We start from the raw sequence: 15366 nt of genomic DNA, 5'->3' as shown, positions 1-15366 counted from the left end.
CTCAGATAGAAAATTGACTTTCCAGGAAATCGTGAGCAGCACCGGAGAGCTGAAGCCTGACAGACACCGGGTATGGGCTGTTTTCACAAGGAACACAGGGCTGTGGGAGATGCGGTGGGGCAGCACGCACAACCACGGCAGCTGCTGCGTTACGAGGGGGGTCTCGGAAACACGTACGGGGCCCCCGCCTCAGCGGCCCGACCGTTAGCGAAGGCGGGCAGGGGGGCTCCAACCGTCGCCGCACGCGCCTGCGCGGGGGCGGGGGGCGGGCCTCCTGCGCTCGCCCCTCCCGCCGTGCCGTGCCGGGCCGTGCCGGGCAGGGCAGGGCAGGGCCGGGCCGGGCCGTGCGGTGCCGGGCTGCAGCGGGCGGTACGCTGGGGCCGGGCCGGGCCGGGCCGGGCCGGGCGTGAGCTGCCCCCGGGCATGAGCGCGGGTGGCCGCGGCGCCGCAGCGCGCTAGGGGCGGCGGCGGGGAGGCGCCATGCGGCTGTGCGGGGCGCTGCTGAAGAGCCCGATCCCCAAGCAGATCGAGTACTACTCGCGCTTCTCCCCCTCGCCGCTCTCCATCAAGCAGTTCCTCGACTTCGGTGAGTGACGGCAGGGGGGGACCGAGGGGGAGCGGCCCCCGCCGGGACGGCCCCGGCCCCGGCCTCCGAGGCCGCCTTAGGCCTCGCGTCCTCCCCTGCGAGGCCGCTGGGCGCCCCGCCCGGCCGCGCCTCGCCTCCCCGGGGGGACACAGGGGGCTGCCCCCGAGGCCGGGCCTCCCCCGAGGCCGCAGGAGGGACGGCAGACGTTTGTCCCCCCCGTGCCCGTGCTTACAGCTGGGGTGTAATCCTCACCTGCTCGTGGGGATTTTGTGCGCTTTAGGCAGCTTTCCCGGTGAATAAATAGGTATTTCTCGTCGGGAGCACGGGACCCAGGTCTGGGAATGGCTGGTGTGGCTGTTGGGGAGCTGGCGTGTTGCTCGAGATCACAATAAGTTTCTCATATCTGGGTCAGAGGTTGCTTGGCTGCCGTCATCTGGCACCAGGGCTGCCTACATGTTGTTATCCCATGAATGTTGCCTGTGAAGTAAACATAAAGGTCACGCGTAGCGCCGTGAAGCTTAATATGGTGCTCCTCCGTTCCAGTAGCACGTTGAAGGCAGGAGAAGACAGAAACGAGGCCGTGGTGTTAAGCCACAAAGCGATTAAAAGTGGAAGCGGTTGCATGTTCATGGCAATGGCATTAGCAAAAGAAGGCTGCGAGTTTAAAGAGCCTGCACTGGGAGTGTTCTTGCTATGGTGTCTTAGTGACGCAGGGCTTTTATCATTAAAACAAAACAAAAACCGACAGCACGCCTCGTCCTGGGTTACTTCAAAAAGGGAACATGACTAGCACCCTTGCTTTCCTCCTCTCGTCTCTGTTCACGAGTCTGTCTTGGCCTTCCCCACGCATTCCTTTGCTGCTGTGTTTTCCCTACCCAACATTTATGCTGCTTGTGCCATGTCTCTGCAGCAGCCTAAAACCAGAGTATCTCTATTTTAGTCCTGGCACTAAATAATTCATTTCGCCATTGTCTAATTGAACGTTCAGTTTGTGAGTTGTTGCTGGGAAAGCACTGATATTTGTGAGGCTCTTGAGTTGTGACTAGAGGGCTGTAAATACTTCAGTTTTTATTTTATTGTCTTTGGTATTCTGGGAAAACATAATGTTTTGGTGAGGATTTCCACCATCCCAAGTTGTCCCTGCGGTACTACTTGCTGTTGGATATCTCTGCTGTGGCAACCTTTTAGTAATGCTAGTTTTTTTTAACCTCATAGTATTTGTATTACTTCATGGTTTAAAAAATGTCTCCGTCTCCTCCAGGAGGAAGTAGTCCTATTTCTTCATTTTAAGCCTGATTTCAGTTAGTTGATATGACCAGAGTAAGGCAAGTATGTTACAGCCTGGCCAGTGCTGTTCTCTGGGTCCGCTCCCAGCTGCTGTCACTGGATGTGGTTGTGAAATCTGGTGTGTTCTTATGGTAAATAGTTTAGTGCGGTCATGTCTGAAGACTGAGAGAAAACTGTAATCTTTATCATTTAAAACCTCTGCAGAAAAGAAAGAAATACCTGCAGCTTAGGCTCCAGAGATCACCACGGGATGTTTTCAGGAGTTTACAAGATTAGTAGCTTACGCTGCGTCTTGCTAAAACTATCAGCTTAAACTTAGCAAGCTGTGTGGGCTGCTTACATCTCCACCGACTTTCTCTTTAGCGTGCATGTTTACTGAGGAAACCTGAGTAGGAAGATTACAGTGGCTTAATCAAATAGGTTAAAAACCACACAGTTACTTAACTTGTTGAGGGTTTTGGATGTTTTCAAGTTTGACTGGAGACTTCAGAGGCCTCTGGGAGAAATTGGCAACAAAATGCCAAGGTGGTGGATGCTGGGGCAAGAACTCTGGTGCTGTAGGCATGGAAAGCTTGGACAAGACTCAGTATGTCAGGTAGCTACATTACTTCCGCCTGAGCTACCTGAAAAAGAATTTACTGGTGGCACAGGGGACAAGCTCTCAAGAGAGCAAATAGGCCAGGCTCCCAGAGTGTGACACTAAGGGTGCAGTTCAGCTATGTTTACGTGGCCTGACTGCTCGATGGGAAGAAGAAATTCTGGTCTTAGGCAGCTACCATAAACTGACTACATCGTGCATTTAAAAACTTAACGCAGTGCAACTTAAACTTAACTGCATTTAAAAGCTTAACTCAGTGCAACTACTACAAAAAACAGTTAAGCTACTTAAACTAACTCATTAACATGAAAAAAAAAGTGAAACAAAACAGAAAGCAATACTTAAAGCAGTGGCTTTCTGTTCTTTTTTCTAGCCGAGTCCTATTTGTGTCCCCATACCATGTTCTGCCCCACGTGATTTACTTTCTGTCAGGCGTGCAACTGTCCTTGTAGCATCCACAGCTTTGTAAGGGGTGGCAGTGCCATGGGCTTGGGACCTCTGCGCCACAAACTGAGCACACGGTTTATACAGGCCTCTATAATTATTCTGGTCTAACCCCCCCCCCCCCTCCCCAACAGCCCCCCAAAACCTGGATTCACACACGTACTTCTAAACTTGGTAGTTACCCTGGAAGTTATTTTGGTAGGCTTCCAAGTGCAGGCATTCCTAAATGGCACAGTTGCAATTGCTAAAATAGCTTTTCTGAAACAAGCTTCTAAATAGAGGCATTCAGGTGCGTGAGGCTTTGTACACTTTTGGGGTTGGACTGGTTTGGGGGTGTGGGATACCAGTACTGGAGATCCGTATTTTATGTCAGCGTTGATAGAACATCCTAATTTAAATTTGCTTCATCTGTGCAGAGCAAGCCTTATAGGACTGCAGGTTGATTTGGAAGAGCCAGTATTCTGCCACAGCAGCTACATACGAGGGTAACTGGGCAGTCAAGCACGTCTGGGGAAAGCAAATAACCAGTTGGGAGTCTCTGCTGGAGAGAGTGAAGTTTCTGTATTCAGCAGTGCCCGAGCGTCTGAAAAAGCACCCGGAGAGGCTTGCGCTCACTCCACCTGGCTTGCTAAGGGCTAGCTTCGAGCCACGAGCCTTACAGCCAAACTGTCACGGGGCTGTGCCCGAGCTAGCAAGTTCTGTGCGACTGCGTAGTTTGGGTCACGCTGTTGACAGTAAACAACTGGCAGTAGGGCTACTAATGAATGCTTCTTGACCAGAGCACTTGTACTGAAAAGGTTATTTACAAAATAATCGAGCACGAGTAAAGAGAAGTGATGTAAATTACATGCAATCCTTTGATTATGCATGAAAGATTCACTTTGGTTTGCTATTGCTGTTCTGTGAATGTACACTGGTAAACTATACTAACGCAAAAGCCTCACTGCTGCTGCTCAGGTGACGAAGTACCTGCGGTTTATCAGGTACTCCGTGCTTTTGGGGCTTGTTTAGTACTATAGCTGTCTTGGCCGGTTGGAGCTGCAGCCTTTTTTGCTTGAAGTCTCAGATCAAACGTTTTGGATGGATTTTGTAGCTGAGGTTAAACGTGCTTTTGGTTAGCTCTCTATGTGTATAGGTAAAGCTTAACAGAGTGGCACGCACTCCCGGCTGTTTGTCGTACGTTAGTGATCACAGACCGCATAGTTCTCGTGACTTTGGACAAAAATGTCAAGTGTATACTTAAGGAAGAAGACAGCGAATCACGGGCTGAATGAGCTCTTGTTGTGGAACGTGGTTTAGGAAGTCCTGATTTCATTGGTTATAAACAAAGTGTCTGTGGCAACTGCTGCAAAGCCTGGCATTGAGGAGTATCACAAAGGCAGTAATTTTGCAGTCGTGCTGTACTGTGAACAACTGGAGCGTGCAGCAGATAATCACAGTGAGTACATGCCGTTTGGGTGCCGACGTGTTCTGGAGCCTGTCTGGAGGAAAAGACGAGCAATGTATCCTCCTCATTTTTAAATGCAATCTCTGGTATGAAATTGGTTAGCTTGTGGTCCCCATTAAACTTACCTGTCTTGAGGAAACGTGTAGGCCTGTTCCAAACCTGGCAGGAAGAGCAGGCCAGGTACCGGTGTTGCTGTCAGGTGTCGTCACTTGTGTGTGCAGTGCTAGTTCAGATTCCTGCAGGAGTGTTTACACTTCATGTTGCCCTGTTGGCAGCGGGAAGGCATCAGCGCTGAAACTGAAAACATGCTTAAAAACAAAAAACTGACAAGGTAACGAGCAGACAAAATTTGAACAACAAGATAATGGGGGTTGGAAAGTAGAGATCGAAAGCAGCCTTATGTCTCTGAGCTTAATTATTGATCTTCTTTTAGAAGATGGCTATTATAAGATTCTTTTACACACAAAAGGCTTTTTTAATGCAATTTTAGTGGAGAGATTGGCTAAGACTTTCACAAAGTTTAGTGCTAAAAGGAGCTATAAAGTAATTACCTACTGCTTATTGCACACAGCTGCATTGCTCTACTGCTGTCTGTGTACTCTAAGGCCTTGTTTGATTTAAGTGTATCTTCCAAAAAAAAGTCTTAACCTGAATACTAGCCAGTGGTATGCTAACCGCTGAATCAGATCAAAAAGATGAATGCTAGTCAGACATTGCCTTTTTTTTAAATCTTACTGGCTTCACTCCTGACCAGCAATTTTGTTATAGCTTTCATTGGTAGGTTAGGATCCTTTTGATGCCCAGATTTTTTTCTCTGAGGTATTTATACATTGTGTCTCATTTTTGTAAAGATAAATATATTCTTTACATGAGATCTTTCTGGCCTCATGAAAATACCATGGCATTAACTTCTTTGGCTTTTCCAGGGTTTTCAGTATTATTCTTTAGATATATTTGTCAGCTTTAAATAGAATCCTGCTCTGAGTTTTGCCTAGCGTTGGAATAGAATAACTTTCTTTGGCTTTGTTTTTGTATGGACAGACTAGCCTTTTGATCCAGTGCAAGCAGGATGGGCATGCTGAATTGTCTGTGTACACTTGTGCTTGGATTGTTTTGGGAGTATTGCTTTTTGGTTTTGTGGGCATGGATTCCGTCTGCACCCCGTAGTACAAAAAGGGGTCGTCTTTGAGTGGGCTGTAGCACAGCAAGTAGCTGGAAGCCTTTGTGTGATGCAACTGTTGTTATTTACAACCTGTTACTATTTACAGCTCTGCCCCTCTCTGGCATGCAGCGGTATTCCCACACTGTCTGTAATACCAAAGCTTTTTATAAGGCCTGGTATCGATTGTTCTGAAGGTTCATAAGAGTTGTCCCAGTTAAATAATTTGGTTCAACAGTCACTATTGACCTGTGGTATGGGAGAGAAAGGTTGGTTTTTTTTTTCTTTTTCCTTTGGGGTTGTACTCTGTAGTATTAGCTCACAGTGCAGAATTAGATCAATTACAGAACTGTCTGTATCAGTCACTTTTGGAGGCTGTTTGGGGAGTGAAGTATGCTTGTTTGATAGTGACTTTTTTCAGAAATGGTTTGCTTTCATTAATCTTATGCTGCTAGTTACATTTTTCACTAGTTGAGTTCTGCAGAGTTCTCAAAAAATGCTAGTGTTGGTTTAAATTTTTAATGATTTTGATTATGCAATAAATGACTTCATTTTTTTAATCAGTAATTTAAACTCCATGTATTCTGAATCCAATGTTTTAGTGTACTTGGAATACAGATTCCTTAAATTGCTGTGGACAGCTGAGCTGTCATATCCAGTTATATTTAAAGCTAATTCCTAAGATGTGAGGAATATCAGATGTGTCAATTTCTGAAAGCAAAATGCTGATGCAGACAAAAGATAAGAGAACAGTAGAGCAGCGTTAGGAACTGAAATGCTATTCATTAAGAAATCTATGTCCTTGTTTCCAGTTCTCGTGTGTGTATATATATATATGTATAATGGATTGCAGTACAAATAACAGTAAAGGTGAAAACGCAAGGGAGAGAAAAGCAGAGAAAAAGATATTTTGCAGTAGTTAAGGAGAACATCGAAATACAGCATTTACCTCAGTGAAGTACGTAATGATAAAGACTGCTGAGTTCATCTTTGGTTTGATCTTCAGGAAAAGACAAAATAGTATCCAGACAGCTAAGGAAAAAGAAGGAAATCACAACCCCTCCCACTGCCGATACAAGTTTTGGATAAGCTGAAGTCTGCTTGGATCCTCTTGGCTCAGAGGATGGCAGCAGCAACATGCAAAGGCAGTGTTTGTGGGGAGCTGCCCGCTTTCTTTTGTAAATGCGGGAGGCCTGGTGCAGCCCAGCTGTTGCTTGGGGGGCTCGTGGCAGTAACCAGTGGTGATGGTCCCAGGGCTGTGGGATTGGACAAGCACAGCGCTTGCCTCTCGCGGAGAAGGACGTTAGGATAAGCCAAAAATTAGTCGAGTCATGTTGACTTAAATAGCTGAAAAACTGAACGAAGTGGTTGTGACGTAATGCCCAGATGAGCAGCAGGAGATAGCGGGGCGGTAAACAGTCAGTGCGCGTGGAGTAACTTCGAGACGTGCAGTAGGTGTACAGCGTCCTGCTGCGTTGGCCCAGCCAGGAGCTCAGCACCCACACAGCCGCTTGCATCCCCTCCCTCTTCCCCAATGGGGCCGGGGGAGAAAATAGGAAGAGCGAACGTGAGAAAACTCATGAGCTAAGAGAGACAGTTTAGTAAGAGAGGGAAAGAGGAAGAGAAACAAGTGATGTTAAGGCACTCACCTCCTCCCACCAGTAGGCTGATGCCCCAAGTGGTGGTTGTCTTGGAAGACAGCCCCCCTAGGCTTTCTCTTGCTGACGGTGACGTTTTGTAGTATGGGACATCCCTTTGGCCAGCTGGGGTCAGCCACCCAGTCCTGGCTGTGTTCCCTCCTGGCTTCTTGCCCACCCCAGCCCACTCACTGGGAAAGAGAGAGCCTCGAAGCTGCTGGGCAGTAGCAAAAGCACTGCTGTGTCATCATCTCTTGTTTTGGTCTTTGGTCACAAATCTGAAGCACAGCACCGTATGGGCTGTTGTGAAGAAAGCTGACTCCGTCCCAGTCAGACCAGTACAAAATCTTTATCAAAATATTCCATGTATAGTCAACATTTCACCAGCAGCAACTAGTTTTCACAGTACTCTTCTGTGGATAGAGAGCAGTATTTCTGTGGTCCAAAACAATGTAATCAGTTATAGGATTTGGCTTTGAATTTAAGAATTGTTTTATCTAATTCAATACCTGCCACATTAAAGCAGCTTCTCTTGGTGCCAGTTATCCTTAATATACTAATGTTTTTTTTAAAGCTACCATTTTCCCAAAATTGCAAAAGTGTTTTGTAGACTACTACCTACCCTTCTTACAGCATGTTGATGTTTTTGTGCGTGTTCCTGGAGTCACTTAAGGGTCTAATTTTTCTTGTTGGAATAGTAGGCTGAAAGGGAGGGTTATTTTATTAAAGCGCTGAACTGTGACTCTGAAACATTTTTCTAATGCTCTTTGTGTGTTGTAAGAAGCTATTATATTGATCCGTCTGTTCTCTGAACTGCTGAATGTAAACGTGACATTCTCTAACATGTTGCTTTGACCTGTTTAAATTATTCTTTTCCCTGGGTGGAGGCCACGCTTACCGTGTACACGTGTAACTCTAGCACGTTAGTTTGCAGTCAGTGTAAAATAAATAACACAGTATTGTAAATACCTTCACTGATTTAATTCTTTGATGTCATACACTTGTGCAAATTTTTGTGGTTTTTATTTTCCAAAATTAGGCTTGAGACTGTGCAAATAGAGAAAGAGGAAAGTTAAAAAATATAGAATAATGTTTTGTTATTTTTCTTTTACCTGCTAACTGCTGCTACTTTGTTCTATTCCTTTCTCAAGCATTTAAAAAAAAAGTGTAGACTGGGTAAATACATGGATTTGGTAACTAGTGGTGGCAAGGATGAGTCTTCTAATCTTTTTGTAACATGTTTTGTAGAGCATTGAGAGCATTTTGTAACAAGGTGGATAACAGCTTTGTTAACCTCACTGAGACTGAAGGGAAATTACACCATGTGTTATCAGTGGTATTTTTATGTAATCGGCGTTAACTGTGTGTCTTTGCTCATAAACTATAATTTTATTTATGCTGGTGATTTAGAGTAACTTTCCCTTTGGCATCTTGACTGGGACTAAAGAATAATGCAGAGATTTGTATTTTTCTGAAACATTTAATATTTTTCTGAAACAGTTAATGGGAATTATGGACATTTCCCCTAAGGGTTTGGGAGTAAGCTCTCAAAACTGAGAGCGAAGGGAGGCTGTTAAAACTGTGGAATACCCAGCTATGGCCTACAGTGTGAAATACATTTTTGTGGGAAGCAGAAGTGATTATAAGCTCAATGGTACAAAATCAGTCCTCTCCATAGTCAGTTTATTGTAATCAAATATAATGGAAGAGCAAAAAACAGAATAAAGTATCTTTGGCTTGGTGTTTTAAGCCTCCTCTACATTAAAAGCTTTAAAAAACCAATTACCTTAAAGGAAGCATTAGCGAGATGGGGAGTGGGCTCTTCTCCCAAGCACCAAGTAATAAGACGAGGGGAAATGGCCTCAAGCTGCTCCAGGGGAGGTTTAGGTTGGGTATCACAGTATCACAGATTTCTAGGTTGGAAGAGACCTCAAGATCATCGAGTTCAACCTCCGACCTAACACTAAGTACTCCACTAAACCATATCGCTAAGCTCTACATCTAAACGTCTTTTAAACACCTCCAGGGATGGTGACTCCACCACCTCCCTGGGCAGCCCGTTCCAATGCTTAATAACCCTTTCGGTAAAGAAGTACTTCCTAACATCCAACCTAAAACTCCCCTGTCGCAACTTTCACCCATTCCCCCTCGTCCTGTCACCAGGCACGTAGGAGAACAGACCAACCCCCACCTCTCTACAGCCTCCTTTAAGGTACCTGTAGAGAGCGATGAGGTCTCCCCTGAGCCTCCTCTTCTCCAGGCTGAACAAGCCCAGCTCCCTCAGCCGCTCCTCGTAAGACTTGTTCTCCAGACCCCTCACCAGCTTCGTTGCCCTTCTCTGGACTCTCTCGAGCACCTCCACGTCCTTCTTGTAGCGAGGGGCCCAAAACTGAACACAGTACTCGAGGTGCGGCCTCACCAGAGCCGAGTACAGGGGGACAATCACTTCCCTAGACCTGCTGGCCACACTGCTTCTTATACAGGCCAGGATGCTGTTGGCCTTCTTGGCCACCTGGGCACACTGCTGGCTCATATTCAGCCGACTATCAACCAATACTCCCAGGTCCCTCTCGGCCAGGCAGCTTTCCAGCCACTCATCTCCCAGCCTGTAGCTCTGCTTGGGGTTGTTGCGCCCCAGGTGCAGGACCCGGCACTTGGCCTTGTTGAACTTCATACAGTTGACCTCAGCCCATTGGTCCAGCCTATCCAGATCCTCCTGCAGAGCCTTCCTGCCCTCGAGCAGATCGACCCACGCACTTAGCTTGGTGTCATCTGCAAACTTACTGAGGGTGCACTGGACGCCCTCATCCAGATCATCGATAAAGATATTAAAGAGGGCCGGCCCCAGTACCGAGCCCTGGGGGACACCACTAGTGACCAGCCTCCAACCAGATTTGACTCCATTCACCACAACTCTCTGGGCCCGGCTATCCAGCCAGTTTCTAACCCAGCGAAGCGTACGCCAGTCCAAGCCCCGAGCAGCCAGTTTCTTGAGGAGAATGTTGTGGGGAACTGTGTCAAAAGCCTTACTGAAGTCAAGGTAGACCACATCCACAGCCTTCCCCTCATCCACCAAGCGCGTCACTTTGTCATAGAAGGAGATCAGGTTCGTCAAGCAGGACCTGCCCTTCATAAACCCATGCTGACTGGGCCTGATCGCCTGCTTGCCCTGCAAGTGCCGCGTGATGACCCTCAAGATAATCTGCTCCATGAGCTTTCCTGGCACTGAGGTCAAACTGACAGGCCTATAGTTCCCCGGGTCTGCCCTGCGGCCCTTCTTATAGATGGGTGTCACATTGGCTAGCCTCCAGTCAACTGGGACCTCCCCCGATAGCCAGGACTGCCGATAAATGATGGAAAGCGGCTCGGCCAGCTCCTCCGCCAGTTCTTTCAGTACCCTCGGGTGCATCCCATCCGGCCCCATCGACTTGCGCACATCCAAGCTCCGTAGCAGGTCGCCAACCATTTCCTCATGGATAGCGAAGGCCACATCCTGCTCCCCATCCCCTTCCACCAGCTCAAGGCACTGGGTATCCAGAGAACAACCGGCATTGCCGCTAAAGACTGAGGCAAAGGCGGCATTAAGCACCTCAGCCTTTTCCTCATCCTTAGTAACTAGGTTTCCCCTCGCATCCAGTAAGTATTAGGATTTAGGGTATTAGGAATTAGGGTATTAGGAGACTTTTCTTCACTGACAAGGTTGTGCGTCATTGGAACAGGCTGCCCAGGGAAGTGGTTGAGTCACCATCCCTGGAGGTATTCAAACATGTAGATGTAGAGCTCGGTGACGTGGTTTAATGGTGGACTTGGCAGTGCTACGTTAAAGGTTGGACTAGGTGATCTTAGAGGTGTTTTCCAACCCCAGTGATTCTGTGAAAATTGTGGGTCTCGCCGGAACACAATGCAGTGTTTGTCTTATCCAGTGTCTCCTATCTAAAAGCTGTGGAGCCTCTTCCCAGTGTAGATGCAAGTTGTGCTGCACCTCTGTCTTTCTCCGGGGCTACTCCCTGTTCGTGTCTTAGGGGTGTTACTGGAAGAGGAGCGGATGCTCTCTGAAAAGCCCCTTTCTCTTGGAGGCTGCTGGTTAGGGAGTCTTCGGGTTGTGTGGGTAGCTCAAGGCTCAGGAATCAGGCAGGGACCATGGTTTCTCCTAAGGCCATTTTGGTTCTTTGCCTCTCGTATATTGTGGGTAGTGCCTGTGAAATAGGCAAGAGAGCATGTCTGTTAAATGGTTCACCTGACTTCCAGCCTACTCCCAAATTGCCCTGAGGACAGACAGCCTTGGGCGTATGTGAATTCTTCTAAAAAACACACAAAAAAAACCCAGCAGCCTGTGGGTAGTTGTTTGAGCACCTTTGCATTAAACTTTATGGATTGCTTGACTACTCTTTTCTCTCTTGGCAAGTGCTTGAAAATACTTATTTCATTAGAACTGAACGGTGAGCAGCTACATATTTTTAGATCAGGGAAGTTTATTTTAAAACGTGTATGTACCTCTGTTAATTTGTGGTGTTTTATGTAATAACTGGTGCTGGCTTACAGCTGTTATGAGTGGTTTCCTGATGATCTGTTCCTCCTGAGAGACAAACATCTTCCCTCAAATCCCTCCTGTGAAGTGAAGGCTGTGGCTCTAAGTGCAGTTTGGCGAAGACTTTGACAGATCGGCGATGTATTGTTCACCTGACCCTTCATTCCGTCATCTGTTCCTGCTCAGCAGCGAATTAAGCTTCTTTCCAACAAAACCAATTCCACGTGAAGGACCGTTCACTTGCAGCCTGCTTTCTGGGGTTAGCAAGGGGCACGTCCTAGCATGCAGCTAATGGCATAATGGATCTGGTGGCTTCTTCTGTGTTGAGCTGTTCAGACACACTGATGACAACCATGTGAGGTTAAATATTTTGTACTTAACTCGTGTTAAAGTGAAAATCTGAACTGACTTAGCACCCGTGGTACTCATCTGTATGACCATAGTAATCAATACACATACGGGTAAACAAGCTGATGCTTCAGAGATTTTTTTAAGTAAGTGGAGACGAGTATATTTTTTTCTGTGTACAAATTGAACAGTAGTTATGATATTTAATTTTAAACTCCTTAAGTTGAAGTCTAGACCTCTGACTCATGAAGAGGATTTGGGATGATCATCTAGATAGAGAAATAAAGTCTAATGTGTTCTCATTAGTGAGCAGCTCCCTGAAATCTTCCTTTGGAATGGAAAGTGCTACAGCTGGCCTGGCAGTCAGAGTGCTTGAATCTGTTGTTAGTCAGATTGCCTAAATCAGAAATGCGTTATTAAACTCGGCTATTTCTGTACGCCAGCTCTGGTAAATTGTCCATATGATGTGACGCATGACTGCTAGAAAGCTTAGCTCAAAAGCTAACAGGCATGTGTGCTTGTTAGGTTGGGCGCAGTGAGTGTGCTTAGCACTGAAATGCCACAGGGCACAATTCAGCGGTCATACGGCGTTAACAGCTAACCTCTCATCTGCGAACGTAAATATTTTAGGAAATAGGGAATCCAGTTCAAACAAACAGCTTTCTTAGGGGCAGCCTGTGGTAGGGAGTGAGTGTCAGCAAGAGTCAGCATTTCCGATTACGGTGTGTGTGCACCTTTTCCTCTTGCTTCATCATCCTTATTACATCTTGCAAAGCCCTCTCTTAACCCAAGCAAACAAACCCTGTGTGCTTTTTGTGGGATTGATGTTTTTAGTGGTTGGTGAGATAAATCCCTAGAGACGGTGCTGAAAGTCTCTATTCCTGTTTGGGAATAGGAATGATTTTGAAGTACTGGGTGGTGGTGTTTTTATTTTTTTAGCCACATCTGTTAGTGCTATGCAAGCATACTTTGTTTATCTTTAATATATAGTCTATGCTTCTGAAACGGTGTATAATCAGTGGAAATCATAGATCCTTGTTTAGCTCTATTTTACTAGTTTCAGCAGCAAGATCTTAATTTTAGCCTATGCTCATTCTGCTCTGATGCCTTGATCTTACTGCATCTTCTTCTGAAGATTTCTCTGTCCCTCCCTTTCACTTGTTTTGTTTGTCTATACAGGAGCGAAAAATACTCTGAAAGCCTAACAGAAGAGGATAGATGTGGTTGATCACTTTCGTTCCTGTTTTCCTTTAGTTTTGCCTTAGAAAAGACCCAAAAGTAGTTTCACAGGGATAGGAAGTGAAAGGCTTCTGATCTTGTTTTATGGCTTTTGAATGGAGCCTGTCCTCCCTGACATACAGCGGGTGGGACTTTCCTGCTTTAGAGCCTTACTGTGGTGTGGTGTCTGATGTTTCAGCTCAGTGTCAAACAGCCAGCGGAGATAACTAGACCTCTAGGTGCAGTGAAAAGATGAAAAAGCACTTTATTTATCCTGCTCCTGTCTCCTCTGTCAGGTAAGTGCCAATACTCAGAAACTACTGCTACTTTTATGGTATGAGCCGGGCAGTCCAGTACCTGGTAGGGACGTGGCAGCAATGTTAGGTTTATGAAGCAGGTGACTTTGATCACCATCCGTGCTCCTGTAGTTTGCTCTCACATGGGTGTGTCATGAATGGGGGAATCTGGCAGCTGAACTGAGCATTTGGTAATGTTCTGGGGGGACACGACTTCATGGTCTCTTGCTGAGTTTCTGCCTTCTTCTGGGGTGAAATCGAGATGTGTATGCGCCCTCTTCTGTAGCTTTCTGTATGTAACTAATCCTTTTGTATCCTTTTGTGATCTGAATCTTGGTCAGCACGGTATTTTGTTGGCAGTTTGTAGAATTTGTCAGAATTGAATTTGCATCTGCTGCATGTGTGTGAATAGTCTCTGTGTTATTTGTGCCTCCTGTTGCAGGATCTGGAACAAATGTTTTGTTTTTTTTTACTAGATCCAGCTTTGCAACAGTTGTCTAATTCCATCTGTACAATGGAAGGAACTGAAAAGACCCCGCTTCAGAGAGAGCACTGTCATGAAAGTTCATTCCTTCCAATAGAAAAAGATGTATATATTTTCTTCCCTGCCCACTACAGACATATGATCCCTAGAGCGTGAGTGGTGCTTGTTATCAATGCTGTATTTGTTCCCATTTCTTAGCACTACGGGTGAAAAAAAGATGAGGAGAAGACAGGAAAGAGAATAGTGAATGTTCAAAGTAGAGTTAAATCCCAGTGAGGGTTAAATAGAAAGATTAGTAGATAAACCTCTCTGGAAACACAACTCTGCTTCCTGAATTTCCCTCAGATTGAAGGTTTCCTGGTGATAATGTTGACATATACCCCCTCAAATGTTCCACTTTTAATCTTTATCCATCTGATGGTATTGCATTTGGAAGACTTTAAATGCATTCAAGCCTGCTGTTATGGCCTGTGTAACTCTGATGCTGATAGTGTGTTTTCTTCATGTTTTCTTTTCTTTTTTTTTGCCCCCTCTGATACCCATCTCATTCATTAATGGTGTGGTTTGTTTTTGGTGGAAATGTTTTGGCGGAACACTTTTTCACATATAAGAAAAAGGATTTTAATGTTAGATGCCACCTTTTGGGTGACCTTCTCATGAAATGTTAATGCCTTACTGTTTTATTTAGGCAAGTTTACCTGTATTCTCAACTGAATCTGAAGTTGCAAGGGTAATCAAACCAGTTCTTCAGATGTGTCATACTTCATTGCAAAATCAAATGTACCATCATTTTTACCATCTCTTTCTGTCTGTAGTGGTTGCTGACTGCTCCAAATGCAGCCTTGTGGAGGTACCATTCCCTCTGCATCGTTATAAAGCACACCTGGCTTGCTTCTACCATGGAAGGATGTTCATTGAATGTTGTTCACTGACCGTAGTTTCACGTCAAGTCCGGGAGATCTGGACACTGCTTACCTCCCTGTTCGGATGATGTATCTTCTCTTTTGCCCTATGCTGAAGGCTGTATCTGTTCTCAGTTACACCAACTAGTACAAGAGCCTCAGGGCTCGCATCACAATCAGTTCATTGCAGATTTGAAGGTGTCAGAGGGGAGCATGCTTTCCTGTATGGCTTTATGGCTGACTAGTCTGGACAGGTGAGAGGTTCAGAACATTCAGGATGATGCAGCCCTTATTAAACAGCCTTTTTTTTAATTAAACATGTTTTTAAAGGCCTCCCTTGGTGACACTTGGCATAGCTTTTAGTTTTTTGCACTTGCTGTGCATGTAAAAGTAATCCTTTGAAGATGACTTCTTCCACAACTAAATGTTTAA

General features: G+C 45.8%; 1 protein-coding gene and 1 long non-coding RNA gene across 2 annotated transcripts in view; one reads left to right on the top strand and one right to left on the bottom strand.

Annotated features, from left to right (window-relative positions):
• Positions 1 to 303: 303 nt before the first annotated feature.
• The window catches only part of PDK3 (pyruvate dehydrogenase kinase 3), a 60575-nt gene continuing 45512 nt past the window's right edge, over positions 304 to 15366 (top strand). The window contains exon 1 of the mRNA XM_048046002.2: positions 304 to 586. Coding sequence (XP_047901959.1) covers positions 481 to 586 — 106 coding nt within the window. The 5' untranslated portion in view covers positions 304 to 480. The remainder of the gene's footprint in view (positions 587 to 15366) is intronic.
• On the bottom strand, positions 4175 to 7762 carry LOC136786684 (uncharacterized). The gene is made up of 2 exons (XR_010826045.1): positions 6471 to 7762; positions 4175 to 4659 (listed from the first exon to the last, which is right to left on the bottom strand). It is a non-coding gene; the product is annotated as an uncharacterized lncRNA (long non-coding RNA).

The sequence above is a fragment of the Anser cygnoides genome, chromosome 1 (genome assembly GCF_040182565.1).
Source record: "Anser cygnoides isolate HZ-2024a breed goose chromosome 1, Taihu_goose_T2T_genome, whole genome shotgun sequence".
Taxonomy (NCBI): Eukaryota; Metazoa; Chordata; class Aves; order Anseriformes; family Anatidae; genus Anser; species Anser cygnoides.
This window is presented reverse-complemented; position numbering and strand designations above follow the sequence as displayed.